Consider the following 17,234-nt stretch of genomic DNA (forward strand, 5'->3'; position numbering starts at 1 on the left):
CGATGTGAACTCAATTCCTCCGCATCACAAGAAGTAAACAAATCAATACATTAGTGGTTGGAATAAGCCAGAGGTGGTGATAATCTCAGCCACTCGGAGGCTGAGACAGAAGAGCGAAACTTCAAACCCAGCCTAGAGAACACAGCAAACCCTGGCTCAATGTATCACCAAACCTCATAAGGAAAACGATTGTTAAGGATGTCCTTGAAGCAATCTAATTCCTAGCAGGATACTCACGGCCACTCTGACGCCGGGTGCTTTTGGTGAGCTTCTATGACGTTAATTGCAATATTGAGGTTCTCTTCCAGGTCTTTCATCCTTTCAGCATTAAGAGATGTGAACAGAATCATGGAACAGTAGGCAACAATCTTTTTGTCTGGATGGTTTAAGCAAGACCTACAAACAAAGATGAGACACTTGGTCCAAGTATCAAGATGGTAAATATGACTGTGACATTAATAATGATAATCCTTAGCGAAGTTAGTTTACATTGATATTTTAGGATATAATACAGGTAATAATGCTGTGGAAAAAGCATAATCTTTGGCTATAAAAGCAGCAAATACAACAGTAAGATACGATAAAATGGGACTGGAGAGACGGTTCTGTGACTAAAAGCATAAATTGTTCACGCAAAGGATCCAAGGTTCCTAGCAGGTACCCATGGCGGCTTACAGCTGCCTGTAACTCAGGCTCCAAGGGAACTAACAGGCTTGGCTGAGAGCAACTTTGCTGCTACATACTATGCACCTACAGACATGTACTCACACACACATATATATATAATTAAGTAAAAATAAATCTCAAAAAAAGACAATAAAAAGTTACATTTGACTTAGGACTCATAATTGAAACTAACATTTGAATAGAGAAAAATAGAAATGATCACATTTCCAAAGCATTAAAGGTGTTTATTCTTGTTAGAAAGAACAAACAGTCGAAAAATGTAAAAAGACTGTAAGCATGTACATCATGGTCATAAGGGACAGATTTGAAACAGAAGAACTTGGGGTCAAGAGCCATAACACAATTCCTAGAGCCTATCACCTACTTAGTGAGTTACTAATTATGAATTATGTCATGGCTCATCCCAACATTTGGGTTTTGTCCTCGCGTTAACTTCACGACTCAGGCATGGTGATATACACTATTGATGGCAGTACTCAGGAGACAAAGGCAGATGGCTCTCTTGTAAGTTACAAGGCCTAGCCTGGTCAACATATCAAGTTCTAGACCAGAGTTACAAAGTGAGACCCTGTCGTTAAAAGAGTGATGTGGGCCAATGAGATCACTCAGCCAGTCAGGGTGTCTGATGACCTGAGCTTGGTCTCCAGAACCCAGCAAGAGTGAAAGGAGAGAGCTGACTCCTGCAGTGTTGTTTTTCCTGCTTTTGAACTTCATATAAATGGAACTATAACCATGATCTTTTCAGAAGTCAACAGAAAAAAATCTTAACATCATACTCACATGAAGAGTTCTGGGAAGGCATGGACCCAAACAATGGACTGGGAATCTTCATTTCGTGAGGCAACATTGCCTAAAAACTGCAGGCCACAACGAAAAGCTAGGAATAAAAAAAAGTAAAAGCTGAAGATAACAGACTCAACATAGTGAATAAATACATCTTAGTAAGAAACATTCCAATGTTATAGAACAGGGGAGAGAGGGAGAGGAGAGACAAAAGAGGGGGATAAGAGGGTGGAGGGAGAGAGGCATGAAGGGGAAGAAGGAGAGATGGGAGGGGAGAAGAGAGAGGAAGAAAGTGTCTGACTAATAGATTGTCTAAGAGTCTCACTTCACAATGAAATTCTAAGCATGAGCAGGGCAGTGGTGGCACACGCCTTTAATCCCAGCACTTGGGAGGCAGAGGCAGGCAGATTTCTGAGTTCAAGGCCAGCCTGGTCTACAGAGTGAGTTCTAGGACAGCCCGGACTATACAGAGAAACCTATCTTGGGAAAAAGAAAAAAAGAAAAGAAAAGAAAAAGAAATTCTAAGCATAAAATTAATATGCCTCATCAAAACAACACTACATAAAATTAACTTCTAAAAGATTATAAACTCAAATATAATTACATGAAATATCATTGGAATATGTGCTCCAATTAAAAGATGACTACAAATTAGGTTACGTCTGCACATGTCTGTAATCAAGGCTTCTCCAGATGCTGAGACAGGAGGATCATGCTTATAAAAAAACATGACCACTCGGGAGGCAGAGGCAGGCAGATTTCTGAGTTCGAGGCCAGCCTGGTCTACAAAGTGAGTTCCAGGGCAGCCAGGGCTATACAGAGAAACCCTGTCTCGAAAAAACAAAAACAAACAAACAAACAAAAAAACATGCCAAGACCAGTCTGGCCCAAAGTTTGGAAAGTGACCACAGCAAAGGCTAGGGAGTGGTGGAACATGGACTCCACTTACTTCAGGCAAGAAGGGGACATGGTGCAGTCACTTTGGAAAACAGTTCGCCAATTTCTCACAAGTGAAACACATAAAGTCACAGCAACATCATTAACAAAGCATCAAGACATACATGAAAGTGATATGCGTGCAACTAAGGCAGAGACTGGAAATTACCAAGGACCTCCATTCAGGGGCTGCTTTAGCCTAAAAATAGGAATAAACAGAGTCTGCAGTGCCCTTTAGAATTAATAATGGCCACGCAGCGTGACAAGTAGTCTTTTTTGAAAGAGAAAGCTAAGGCATTTGCAATCACCATTTATGAAGAGTACAAAAGTATCACTGCCTGCAAGACAAAAGACCCAAGGGCTAAAAAGCCCAAACAAATCAAACGATCACATCCCACACTACCAACGAAAGGCTAATGCTTGTAGGATATTTAAATGCGTATGTTGTCTGCATTCTTGAGAACGCTTATTTATTTGAAAGATATTTTTTAAGATTTACTTATTATATGTAAGTACACTGTAGCTGTCTTCAGACACACCAGAAGAGGTCGTCAGATCTCATTACGGATGGTTGTGAGCCACCATGTGGTTGCTGGAATTTGAACTCAGGACCTTTGGAAGAGCAGTCACTGCTGAGTAATCTCTCCAGCCCGAAAGTTTTTTTTTTTTTTTAATAAGCAAATTTACAAATTTTAAAAAGAGCTTACAAATGTTGCTTCACCAAAGTCAGTATTAAAGAAAAAAACAAACCATAGTTCTACATTCAGGAAACAATCAAGCATAAAGACATCGGGCTAAGGGATACAAAGAGTGATACCCTTGCCAAGACCCTGGGCTCAGGTCTCAACCTCCAGTAAGAGGGGGAGGATGACATGGGACCAGGGCAAGGATACCATTTATGAAAGTACCAGGGGCTGGAGAGATGGCTCAGCGGTTAAGAGCACCGACTGCTCTTCTGAAGGTCCTGAGTTCAAATCCCACCAGCAACCACATGGTGGCTCACAACCATCCGTAATGAAATATGATGCCCTCTTCTGGAGTGTCTGAAGACAGCTACAGTGTAGTCACATATAAGTAAATAAATCTTTAAAAAAAAAAAGTACCAAGATATGGGGCTGGAGAGCTGCACAGCAGTTATGAGCAGTAGCTGCTCTTGTAGAGGATCCAGGGTTCCCAGCACCCACATGGCAGCTGGCGGCCACCTATAACTCTAGTTCCAGGGGCTTGGACATCCTCCATGCGGTACACACATACATGCAGGCAAAACGCATACAAGCAAATCTAAAAGGAAAGTGTTTTTAAGTGCCAAAATATGAGTGACAGTGATGAGTACACTATCTAAGAAGGAATTACAAAATAAGATGGAGGTGTTGAAATGCAACTAAGTAAGGAAAGGACTAGGCAGAGCATGTCACTCAGCTTCTATATAGTGGTTAAATGTAACTGTCGGTCTAGATCCAAGTAGAAGAGTACACACACACACACACACACACACACACACACACAATTATCACTGCACATCCTGGTTGATGTGCAATATTTGTTGGAAACTTAGTAAAACCATTCTAAAACTGTATATGAAGATACAGAGGGCTGTTAATAGCTATGACACTGTTGGAAAGTAAAAAAGAGAACCCATGCTCACAGACTCACAGACTACCGGCTAGTTCAGTTAACAGGAGGTACAACAGGGTGGAACCAAGACAGAAAGAACTAAACAGAGCAGTGGGCTAGAACAAGAACTTGACTGGAACCAATACTGAGAAGAGTATTGGCAGCCAGTCATTAAATAAACAATGTTCTATATGAGAATTAGCAGTGGGGTGCCCAGGTATCGGCACAGAAACCCTGACAATGCTGTACTTCCTCACACAGGACAGAAAATCCCATTCTAGCCACTGACCTGAACATACGCACCAAAGTCAAAATATTTTAAAAACACTGGGCAGTTTTTAAATATTAATAAATTTTAAATCTAGTAACACTTTTGCTCAGATGATACCATGCAATAAAAACAGAAATATTGCCGGGCAGTGGTGGCGCACGCCTTTAATCCCAGCACTTGGGAGGCAGAGGCAGGCGGATTTCTGAGTTTGAGGCCAGCCTGGTCTATATTGTGAGTTCTAGTTCCAGGATAGCCAGGGCTACACAGAGAAACCATGTCTCCAAAAACCAAAAACAAAAAACAAAACAAAAAAAACCAGAAATATTACCACAAAATAGGAAGATAAATAAAATACACAACTACCTTCAGACTCACAGCATATTCAAAGAGCTCCTAATAAACCTTTGTTTTTCTTTTGTTTCTTCTTGAGACAGGGTCTCACTGTGTAGGCCTGGCTGTCCTGGAACTCACTACATACCAGACTGGACTCAGAACTCACAGAGATCTGTCTGCCTCTTTCTCTGCCTCCCAAGTGCTGAGATTAAAAGTATGAGCCATTCCACCTGGCTACAAACCATTTTTAAAAGACAGATAAGACAACAGAAAAACAGGGAAATAAAAAAGCTTTATGGAGAAAAATATCCGACAAGATCCAAAAATGAAAAGATGGGGGGTGCTCTCAAGACACTCCTGCTGCCAGCAGTGTCCCCGAGACTTACTGGACGCCCTCCTCTGCTCTGCCCTGCACTGCTCTGCTCTGCTCTGCTCTAGGGACAGTTTCTCCAGGCCCAGCTCCCACAAAGCACTGCATTAGCAGTGCTAGCAGCCAGCACCCCAAAACTAAATAATTTAATATTATTTAAGGAAACTGAACACAAGATTAGAGTTTATACCAACAGATAAAATACTGAATAAAGAAAAAATTAAATTCAAGGGCTTCTCATAGCCTGTTCTTAGAATTTTATTTTCTTCTGTCCACTCTGAGTCCTGAAAACTTAGTCCATAGCGAAAGTGGAGCGTGGGGCCCGAGTGCACTTGGAGATCCCGTCGATCATTCTCACTTCAGGAGGGACCGAAACTTAACGTTCTTGGTAATTCTGGTTTGATTTTGTTTCCATTTACTAAGACCAGGGAACTGTCAGAATTCTTGCCAGGCATTTCAAGAAAGTGCCAAAGATCCAAATTTACTAAGCAATCCACTACTTTGAAAATGAAGGGATTTCCTCTAACAGTCTGTATATCACTGTATTATGAAGTATCTGCGCTTACACCACATCCCACTTTCTACATGGATTCCTGCCTTATTCAGTGGTTGCATTTCTCAAGCAACATCAACAATTAGAGCAGGGGAGGGAGGCACTCACCTGAGGAGACTGAGACAGGATGATCATCAAAGTTCCAACCAGCCTGGTCTACTGAGTGAGTTCCAGACCAGCTGTGACCACACGATAGGACTCTTCTCAAACAATAAATTAACAAACTAACAATAATAATGCCAACAATAAATAAGTGATTGGAACACTCTTTATTAACTAGACCTAAGCCAGGCTCATGCCTCTAATCCCATCACTCAGGAGACAGGCAAGTGGATCTCTGTGAGTTCAAGGCCAGCCTGGTCTACAGATTGAGTTCCAGGACATCCAGGGTGACACAGAGAAACCCTGTCTCAAACAAAGAACCAAATCTAGAATTACCCAACTTATAATAGGAGAGACAGCTTCAGCCCCACTGTGTGGCTTGAGGCTGTGGTCTCATGATTATATCTTTTAAGTGAGTCTATGCTGAGATCACACAGGATGCTTTTATGTAGAATATAGAACGATCACCCTCCTACCATTCTCAGATGGATTTTCTGTTACCTCTGTTCCTTTTGGGTTTTTTTATTTGTGGAAATCATTCATATTGAAAGCTTAATATAGAGTCATGTCTATATCGATTTGGGGTTATATGAATGTCAGACTTAGTACAACAAATTAGAACTTCAGTGAATACAAATACTTTTTTAACACAGAATGTATTTTAATATAAAAATATAATGATAAAGTCATACTGGTAGAAAATATTTTTTGTCTGTTTACGATTATTTTCCCTCCACTTCAGTATTGATCTGTGTGAATTGACCACTGTGTCAGAATGATGCAGCTTCCTGTTAAAATTTACAAAATACAGGGACAGGTGTGGTCAGAATTAAGAAAAACTGATTAGACCAGGAGCACGTGGTGGACTGTCTTATGTTTTTATGTAAGTACTCTTGTAAAGCATTCAGAGTGGAAAACAGTTGGCAAACTCTAACACTACAATCAACTTTTCTATATTACATAAATAAAGCTAATTTTCTTTAAAACAAAAATTAGTCCATACTAAGTGCGTATTGAATGTTTATAATACAAAAGTACCAACTGTTTCCCAGATAAGCCATAAGTTTAAAAGATACTAACAGTTCTACTAAGCACTTCAGAACATTAACACTCGAGTTTAAATGTTGAGAGTGAAAGGCCTGACAGCGGAGCAGCCCAACAGTTCCTCAGGTTCTTTTTTTTTTTTTTAAAGGCAACAAAAACCTCTGAAAACCCAAAACACGACTCTGGGCAAGCAGAATTACAGACAGCCTAGGCACAGGCGAGGAGGCTACAGGCGAGTGAAAGAACAGTTTACTTTAACCAACAGCCTGTCAACTGATCTTTATGTAAACACTAAGAACAGTGCAAAGCCCCTAAAAAATGCCAGCATTATTTTTACAGATTAGGAAAGAATATATGCCAAAAACAACATCAATAGCTCAATTAAAATAAGTCATACTTGTGTTTACATAAAATTTGATGACCATAATATATTTGTCAGACCACTGCAATTATTGCCTGAAAATAATACTCTAAATATTATTTTGACAATATAATTACAGTTCTTACCTCAGAAGCAGTAACAAAAAAACTGGCACAGTTTCCCTAACAACAGTCTCCCTAAAATGAGGTTCTCAGAGAAAGCATTAGGAGATGGTGAAAGCAAACTACTTTCTACAATGCGATCTCATAGGTTGGAACGAAGGCACTCACTATGGAAGTAAGTCCTGAGGTTCTCATTAAGTGCAAATGTCACTGCTGAATTCCAAATAAAACCCAGGAGCTTTCCGATCAGCCCCTTCCCAGAAGGCGGTGAGAAATACCGCTCATTTCCCTTTTTCTCCTTGCCTCTTTTCAGTCCCGCCACAGAATACAGGTCAGGGACTTAAAATGGACACAGCTGAAATTTTTTAGATAGAAAATGCCCCCACCCATTTCATGGACTAGGAGACTCAATATTGTCAAGATGGCAACTCTCCCCAAATTCATCTGCAGATTTCACATAATCCCTACTGTCTGCAATATATTACTCAAGTAACGTCTACAACTGTACAGTAAAACACAACCACAAGAAATTAACAAAGAAAAAAGGAACTGAACAAAGGATTCAAACAAATACTTCTCTAGTATAAATGCCCATACACACTAGAAAACGCTCACTGTCACTGGTCATTTGGGAAGTGTGACTAAAACCCACATTATTTCACGTCCACCTGGATGACTATAACCCCAAAAGACAGCGTCCACAAGGACATGCAGGAGTCAGAACACACACTGTTGAGGGAGTGTGGATGCCTCCACTGTCTTGGAAAACAGGTTAGTGGCTCCTCAAAACATGGCAGCTGGAAAGAAAGCTCAGCAACTAAGAGTGCTTGCTGCTCTGGCAGAGGATCAGCAATCAGACTCAGCTCCGAGCAAGCACCAAAGGCAGCTCAGAACTGCTGCTGATTCCAGCTCCAAGGGATCCAAAGTCCTCCTTTGGCCTCTATAGGCAATTATATATAACATGTATGTACACATGGGTGTACACACACACACACACACACACACACACGGAAGGGAACAGATAGATAAGACAAACAGAGACAGAGAGATGGAGACAGAGAGGCAGACAGATACAGACAGAATGAATCTTCTAGAAAACAATGTTTAATATGGTAGTATTCAGGCTCAACCATTCTAATCCTAGGTACATACATCAAAGAACTAAACACAAGCTCTCAGAAAAATGCATGTGTACATTAACAGTGTTATTCTCCATAGCCAAAGGTGAGAAGAGCCTGTGATCATCAACTGATGACGATACAAACCATAAAGTCCTGCTCACTCCAGAAAAGTAACAACACTCTGATGCACGCTACAATGGGGCTGAAGCTCCAGAATCCAAGACCCATGCCCTCTGCAAGTCCACTCATCAGAAAAACCCAGAATAAACTAAGTCCATAGAGACAGGACATAAAACTGTGGTCAGCAGAGGCACAGAGAAGGAGAGGGAGGAGAACTGCTCTTCCTATACCACTGAGCACAAGAAAATAGTTTAATTACATGCAGGTATTGGCTGTACTCTTCTCAAGGCCATTCAACTGTCCACTTTAAAAGGGCTGGGAGACATAACTAAATGATAAAATGCTTCCCTACTATGCCCAAGGCACTAAATTTACCCCACACTACCAGAAAAAAAAATCAATTTGCTAAACTGATGGCATTGAAGCTATCTAAATTATAACCAACTGTTAATGCATCCCTTATACACTGAGCCTAAGGCGAGGGATAGAGTTCAGCAGGAGAGGCTTTCCTACCGTACTGCAGCCCAAGGTTCAATTCCCAGTGCCCTCAAAATTAAGACAGACAGACAGACAGACAGACAGATGGGAAGTAAGGGCAAAGGAAAAGAGGAGAAGGGAGGGGAGGGGAGGGAAGGCAGGAAAAGTGAAAGGGAAGGGAAGGGAAGGGAAGGGAAGGGAAGGGAAGGGAAGGGAAGGGAAGGGAAGGGAAGGGAAGGGAAGGGAAGGGAAAGAACAAAACGAAACATACTTACATGGACCTATTCTGACATCAATCAAGATATTCCTTCACCACATAACTATGTTATAAAAGCATTTTTAGACATCTTCCCTTTTCTATTTTTCTTAGGTTATATCCATCTCAATGAAGAAAGGATGAAACAATCACTTATCATATGTTGGAAAAACAAAATAAATCTTGCACAGGAGATTTGGACAGCACAAAGAGAGAGAGAAGGGGATGCTGAGTCAAGGAAAGCGGGTTTCACGGTGGGGAGCAGGAGACCACACTACATGACAAGGATGCTGCGGGGCAGGGCAGCCTTTGTGATACTGAGGACACAGGGGATAATGTCAGGAGAAAATCTTCTGGGAGGGGAACAGGCTGGAATCCAAGGGGTAAGAAGAAGGGCTCGCTCCACAATCACAGCACTGTGACACCAAGTAACTGACTTATTAATGTATTTAAAAGAGGATTTCTAAATCAAATAGTAGGAGCCCAAGACAGAAAAAGGGAAAAAAAAGAATCAGGAACGCTAGCACTAGGAAACCACCCACAGAGCAGAGTAATTGGCAGCAGGCATGCCTGCAGCACGCAGCACTGACTCAGTCTGGGATTCCTTTTGGTGCTGTGAGAAGACAGCCCCACCTCTAGCTCTTACCCATCCACTGAGATAGGTAAGGTAGCATTAACATATGCGCCCTCATGTTATAGGGGAACAGGGATGAGGAAATATTTGTAAATTGAATCTGCTTTTTATTGTAACAATTATTTTAACCTATAATCTACATAGCCAGCAAGCACGAATACTTAGGTCAAGATTATACCAAATAATTTATACTTATTCATAATGTCTCAATTCCTTGGACATGAAGGTCATATATAAAAACTCTATCATTTAATTTAATGATCTGTTAAGATAATAACTTTTGTACAAAGCATTCATGCTACTAATACAGAAAACTAAATGATTTTAAATATTCTAAGGACCTTCCAGGTTTTCAAGCTGAGAAGCTGAGAACTGAGTACTGAGTACTGCTCTTAATCCCACACCAACAGCGTTAACAAGCAGTGCTAACTTCCCTCTGGGTCACTGGAGGTAACTGACTGACTACAGACTTAGTACCTGGAGTGTGAGCTCCTGGACAGAGTCGCTGGTGGGAGCAGCCCCACTGGGATGAAATACCAGAGAGAAGCAGCTGACAGAGGAAGGATTTAATGTGGGTCACAGTTTAAGACGATACAGTCCATCATGAAGGGGCAGCCTAGTGATAGATGGAGCAGCCTGTGGCTAGACTAGAAGAAATTATAACCGGTTACGTTGCCTGAGCAGTCAGGAGGCAGAAAACTTAAGTAAAATAGAGATGGACTGTATGCCCTGCCCTATGGCTGGTATCAGCCAGCTAGACTCCATGTCCAAAATGTTCCACAACCTCCCAAAACAGTGCCAGCAGCCGAGGACCGAGTGCTCAGCACACAAGCCTGGGGCGTTCACAGTCAACCCAAAACAGTGTCTGTCACGTAGGCAAGGATCACAAGCAGTGAGTACACCTGTCATTTCAGGCCGCTGCAGCAAAGAACCTAGGCCTGGACAGACCACAGCCTAGACGGCTTCAAACTATTACTTTCCACCATTTCGGAGGCTCCAGGTCCATGGTTCAGGTGCAGCCAGTGCTGGTTTCTCCCGGTATTTCCGGACATTGGACTGCAATCTGCTCCCTGTGTCTTACATGGTCTGCAGCTATGTGTCACTATCCTTTTCTCATGGGGACAGCAAACTTCTTCAGCGTACCGTAATTACCTCCTGTACAATCTTATCTCCATAGACAAGGAGGTGAAGATCCTGCTGTGGTCTGACTGTTTGAGTCCTTCGGAAATCCACGTGCTGAGATCAAATCTCCGAAGTGTTGGTAGGAAGTGACGAGGGCTGTGAGGGACAGCTAGGTTTTGCAGTAGAGCCCCTTAGAAGTCAAGAGAGCTCCTTTGCCTCCCTTTGCCTTTCTGACCCAAGAAGAAGGCGCCTTCACTGAGCCAGAGAGCAAGCCCTTTTCACATAATAAATATGCTGAAATCCTGAACTTGGGCTTCCCACTCTCTAGGGTGATCAATGTCTTAGGTAATTAATGATCAATGTCATTAATTACCTAAGCTAAGTATTTTGCCACAGCAACCCAAACAGACTAAGAAAAGTCTCAGCCTAAGAAACTAGCAAGAGACAAGTCAGCCCACAACAGGACAGAAAGGAAGTCACAGCAACTTGCCTTCCCAGTACCTCTTTAATATTCCATGAAATACAGAACATGCATTTCAGTGCACGACTGAACACTCAGAGTATTAGTTTTAAACAGTTTTCAAGATAATAATCCATTCATTACACTGCACATTACCTGTCAACAAGGAGTCTTGTTCCACCCGAAGTTCACGAAAGAGAAGAACCAAATCAACAGCAACTCCGATCGTATCCAGGTTCCTGCGGTAAATTTAAGACACAGTTAAACTAAATGTGTGCTCTTCCCTAATACTGGATTTCAAATGATGCTTTCAAGCATAACTCTGAGGTAACTGATGAACAGCTCCTACAGAGGACGGAGTAACAGCTTCCTGAGATGTGCGCGCCCTGATTTCCAAAATCTGTAATGGTTACACTATCTGATAAAGAGAACTTTTCAGACAAGTCCAAATCAATGATCTTGAGGTAAAAGGATTGTGCTGAGTTATATGGAGGTCCACTTGTAGCACAAGGCTCCTTACAGGAAGAACACAAGAACGCTGGAACCAAGAGAAAGGAGGCTAGCTGCCAAGTAAAGTGGAAGGGCTGAAAACTGGCAAGGCAAAGAACCTGATTCTGTCCCAGAGCCTCCAGAAGGAAGGACCATCCAGGCCAATCCCCTGTGGACTGCTAAACCTCAAAACTCTAAAATAGTGTGTGCTGTTTAAGTTTTTGGTAAGACGTCACAGTAACAACAGTAAAGTGACACAGATCTGATTAGTGGAGTGCCGCTGTAACAAATACCTAAGGGGGAAAAGCTTTGGCCAGTGGGCAGAGACTAGAAGAACCCTAAGAAGCATGGCAGAGAGAAATCACAGCGCATAAGACTGACTGCTGGTAGAAACACACACATGCAGCAGGCACAGCTGGCAGCGTTTGGAAGGAGATGAGAGCGTGTTATTAGAGTACTGAATGGTGATCTCTGCTGTGTGGTGCCAAAAGTCCTTGGACAGCATCCTAGAGCTGTGTGGAAAGGAAAGAAAAAAGAAATGCCTAACACTGCCCCATGTGCTGTGATCCTCTGCCTACTGTATTTGAGAAAAGATAATTGCTTTCTAGTTTTACAGGTCCCAGATAAAGTGGAACTTTGTCCCAAGATGGATCAGCATACAGAGTTTGATATGAAACTTAGCTAATTACAGGAATGGATGTAGGAGCTCTAGCTAATGAGACTTAGAAGGCATTCTGAACATGAGCTGCTGTAATGGATTTACAGTGTGGGGACCTTGGATTCACAAACATGTAATCTGAATGCGATAGATGGGAATGTTAAAGATCAATGGGTGAACTAGGACAAGCAAAAACAAACAAACAAAAAACCACCACACCTCGTTTGTTTGTTTGTTTGTTTGTTTGTTTGTTTGTTTGTTTTTAAGATACTTTACATGGGCAAGAGACACAGCAACAGAGGCAGTCTGCCGCTGGTTGTTGCTGGCCGGAGCACGTGGCCCAGAGTTCCTGAGGATAGGAAAACCTTTAACCACATCTGAGTTCGTGCTGTGAAGGTAACTCAGGCACAGCTTCAGGATGGTTCAGCTGTCAAGGGCCCAAGGGAAAAGCTTTCAGCCTCAGAGAGGGGAGGGAGATGAAACCTGACGTCAAGAACCACAACTGATGGTTTAATTAACCATATCTGTACAATGAAAACTCCAATGAAAAACTAGCCATGGGTGCTGAGGAGGCTGCAGGTTGGTGAACGCATCAAACTGCCAGAAGATGGCATAGCCAGAGAGGACACAGGTTCTCAGCCCACCCTAGACCTAGTGATGTGCACAGACTTCCACATGGATGTTCCCAGTCCATATGCAATCCAATGGGCCAGAAACCTACTGCCTTGAGTTCTGTGAGTTACTAAACTGTGGAACCCTTAGGTTCTAGTTAGTCATACAGAAATGGACACCTGATTTCTAGATAGTATCACAAGTAGCAACTCTTAGATCTCAAAGAAGTAGGCCTCCAAAGTGGCAGTGACCTCCAATTTGAGCTTGGTTTTGCCAGGAAACAAAGACCAAGAGTGTTTCTCAGAAAGCCCCAACAGCTAGTTGTGCTAAGAAGTATTTGAATACTTCTTAGTATTCGAGGTGATTCAGATGAATTCGAGGTGAATCTGAATGCGATAGATGGGTGAATCTGATTCGAGGTGAATCAGAATTAAGTCTGCATCCTAAAGAGAAGGTCCTGAGTTGTCTGGATCAGATTCGAGAACCATACATTAAGCCCGAGTTTCCAAATGGCCACGGTCATTATAAATGTGGCAAAAGGCGCTCTCTCCTCTTCCCCCCAGGTCTAGATGGCCACTCACTGCCCTCGCCTCTTCTCCCAGGAGTAGTGAGAGAAAGCACAGTACAGCTCTCAGGAAAGAGAATGCTCAGCCTGCTCTACTCATGTCTACTTAGGCAACAGCGCCCAGGGCAGGGGACCCTGTGCTTTGTTAAGTGCTGCAAGGGGGCTGCAGGGAAGAAATCAAAATACAATTTCATCATGTGAATTTTATTTAATGAAATTCAAATTTCAGAGTTTAAAAATGTAATGCAAATATGCTCACTCTTTTCACATACTGTTCGGTTGATGTCACACTACAATGGAAGAATTAAGAAATGCAACAGAGGGGGCTGGTGAGATGGCTCAGTGGGTAAGAGCACCCAACTGCTCTTCCAAAGGTCCAGAGTTCAAATCCCAGCAACCACATGGTGGCTAACAACCATCCGTAACGAGATCTGGCGCCCTCTTCTGGAGTGTCTGAAGATAGCTACAGTGTACTTACATATAATAAATAAATAAATCTTAAAAAAAAAAAAGAAATGCAACAGAGACCCCAAAGCTTAACTACCTATTAGCTGGCCCTATACCAAAACAGTACAGCAACCCTAGCAGCAGTAGTTATATGCTGCATTATGCAGGGTACTTCCTGAAATGTCACATGACTCAGATCTCAGATTCTTTGCTTTGCTGTATTATATCCCGTGTCATACAAAAGAGATCTTGGCATGTTATCTTCTGAATGTGGGATAACAAGGGAAGAAAGTGCAGACACACACCACCACACACACACACAAACACACATACATACATACAACACACACACATACACACGAACACATACACACACACACAAACACACATACATACATACACACACACACACACACACACACATGAACACATACATAAGAATGCTTCGATCTGAATCCTGACTAGCTCAGAAATATTGGCTTTAGTTAAGACTGTCTGCTAAGTTCCCACTGGAGTCTTTGTTATATTTCTGACTAGAAATGTTTTTCTGGGAACTAATGCCTCAAATGATTGAGTTTTTCAGAAATCAATAACAATAATAATGTAATACTAGAAACTAAATCAAATGACAGAAAACGTGCTGCCCTTACCTTTTTATTTTCATGGGTACCAACCAAAAGCTGCACACAGTGAGAGCTAACCATGACCACGTGCACTGCCCTTGCCTTGGTGACCAGGGCATAGACTGAGTATTTCATTTCACACAGCACTTGTTTTCTAATGTTGCAGTTTTTATAGTAGGCATATATTTCTCAGAAGATAAGACACACAATGCCCAAAGCAGACAACGGCGGCGGCAGCAGAGGCAGAAGCAGCAACACTCACTACCCTACTCATGCCTCAGGAAGGAGTCTTGCCCTGGTAGCATGTGAGAAGGGAAAGGTGGTATCAGAAGGGCTTCCTCCACGTGCACAGGGTTCCATGTCCAAGCTGAGGTGACTGACTGCAGGAGGGTGGCAGACTCACAGACAACAGAGCCTTGTGGGCTCAGCCATGGCGAGGACTTGCTTTCAGCATGGAGTTCCCTAAGCGTCAGTCAATGACTTTGGGACAGGCTATTTCACCTCTCCAAGCCACAGTCTCTGCCTCTGAAAAACCGGAAGGAAACTGTAGCACACTATTCTTCCACTTATCCCACGGACTAAAGCAAGGATTCTGCAAGTAAGGCACCTAGACCCAAACGTGCTGCCAGAGCCTCCTTCCTCTCCACTGAGGCCAGACCAGCAAAGATGCCCACATGCAGGCTCTGTTCTAGGCCCCCTGTCCTTTATGATCTGGGAAAGTACAAATGAAACTGGCATCCTGGCCCATGTTTTCAGAACATAAAGTTATGTTTTCAAATCCTGGTATCAGGGCTAGAGAGATGGTTCAGCAGTTAAGAGTGCTTGCTGCTCTTCCAGAGAATGGAAGAAGTTTACAGCTACAGCTACAGCTACAGCTACAGCTACAGCTACAGCTACAGCTACAGCTACAGCTACAGAGGATCCCACACCCTATCTGCACTTCATTGGTTCCCCATAATACACATGTGACAATCACATAGACACATAAATAAAAATAAATCTTTAAAGAGGTTTTAAAAATTAATTAGCTAAAAAAGCAAAATAATAACTATTAATTATGGTTATTTCTATCCATTTCCTGCAAAGAGATGGCAGGTATGTCTCAGCACTGATATTAAAACAACTCCAACTTTTTTTCTTCCTTCCCTTTCATCTTAAAAATCTCATTAATCATATTAAAGCCTCAGGTATAAGACTGTCTAAGCAGCCAAGGGAATCAAATGTCTTCTGGACCAGCTCAACGTCACCCATGACAGCAGTGATGGAGCGGCCTTGAGGCCCTTTCTACATGCAAATCCAGGAAAGAAAGGTAAGCGTTCTGCTTGTAGCTTCTGACTTCATTTCAAATAAAATACTCTAAAATAAATTTTTAATAAGAAGCCTGTTTCATTAAAGCAAGAGGAAAAGCCAGGCATGGTAGTGTACGACTTTAATCCCAGCACTTGGGAAGCAGAAGCCGGGGTATTTCTGAGTTCAAGGCCAGCCTGGTCTGTAGAGCGAGTTTCAGGGCAGCCAGGGTTACTCATAGAAACCCTGTCTTGTAGGGGGAGGGCACTGCATAAGAGGAGAGAAGCTCAGCTCTGGGTATGAGAGTTGTACAAAGGAAAGAGCGGCAGAGAGCACCCTCTGCTCTGAACTTAGCACTTCTCAGAAACACACACAGCTTAAGACGAAGGGGAAGTACTCAAAGCTTTAGTCTTAATACAGATAACCTCAGAAAATTATGAAATATTCTTGCTTAATTTAAACACAGGGTCAATGAAACATTTGCAAGGGGGTCAAACATTAAAAGGGGGTCAAGAACTGCATGTGAACTTGAACTGGCAGAACCTAGAAATATGGAACCAATGCCAAACTCAAATCACTCTTACATGAAGAATCAAATACCTCAAAACAAATTACAAATTATGAGCAGGATGAATAATCCCTCTTCTTAAACAAGAGAATACAAGAAATAGGGGTGTTTCACTGTAGAGGTTTGTAAAGAAAAAGAACGTGCAGCACTATAAAGCAAAAACATTAACCAGCATACAAGAACCACTCAGAAGAGCGTGTGTCACTACCTGATGGAATTCTGATTCACAGAACACTCGATACAAGCATTCCGAAGGCATCTGAAGCATTCAGTGATGAGCTGCAGACTGGAAGCCAGATGCTCCACTTGGGAGGGATCCCTGCAGGCCAGCTCAACAGCATGAGTAGACTTCTTTAAGATATCCAGGACTCTCTGGAAGATCGTTCTGGGTGCTGTTTCCCTGGAAGAAGATAAGGTTGTTAGAAACTGGAAACTAGGAAGGAAGAGAGGGAGGGAGGGAGAGAGAGAAAGAGAGAGAGACTTCCAAATGTCCCATCCCCAAAACTACCTACTCCAGAGACAGGGGAAGCTAGACTGCTCTTTTCCACCTCCTTCATTATGAAACAGAAGTTATGGGCTGCGGTGTAGGCTGGGTACCTACTATGTGCGGGGCTGCTGT

At 42.4% G+C, this 17,234-nt stretch overlaps 1 protein-coding gene across 1 annotated transcript in view; it reads right to left on the bottom strand.

Moving 5' to 3' along the window:
* The window catches only part of Atxn10 (ataxin 10), a 125,045-nt gene that overhangs the window by 86,694 nt on the left and 21,117 nt on the right, over positions 1–17,234 (bottom strand). The window contains exons 2-5 of the mRNA XM_021183843.1: positions 16,824–17,015; positions 11,523–11,605; positions 1,468–1,564; positions 238–396 (exon numbers count right to left, since the gene is read on the bottom strand). Coding sequence (XP_021039502.1) covers positions 238–396; positions 1,468–1,564; positions 11,523–11,605; positions 16,824–17,015 — 531 coding nt within the window. The remainder of the gene's footprint in view (positions 1–237; positions 397–1,467; positions 1,565–11,522; positions 11,606–16,823; positions 17,016–17,234) is intronic.

This window comes from Mus caroli, unplaced genomic scaffold (genome assembly GCF_978045245.1).
Source record: "Mus caroli unplaced genomic scaffold, Mus_caroli_1 scaffold_16, whole genome shotgun sequence".
In the NCBI taxonomy this organism is placed as follows: domain Eukaryota; kingdom Metazoa; phylum Chordata; class Mammalia; order Rodentia; family Muridae; genus Mus; species Mus caroli.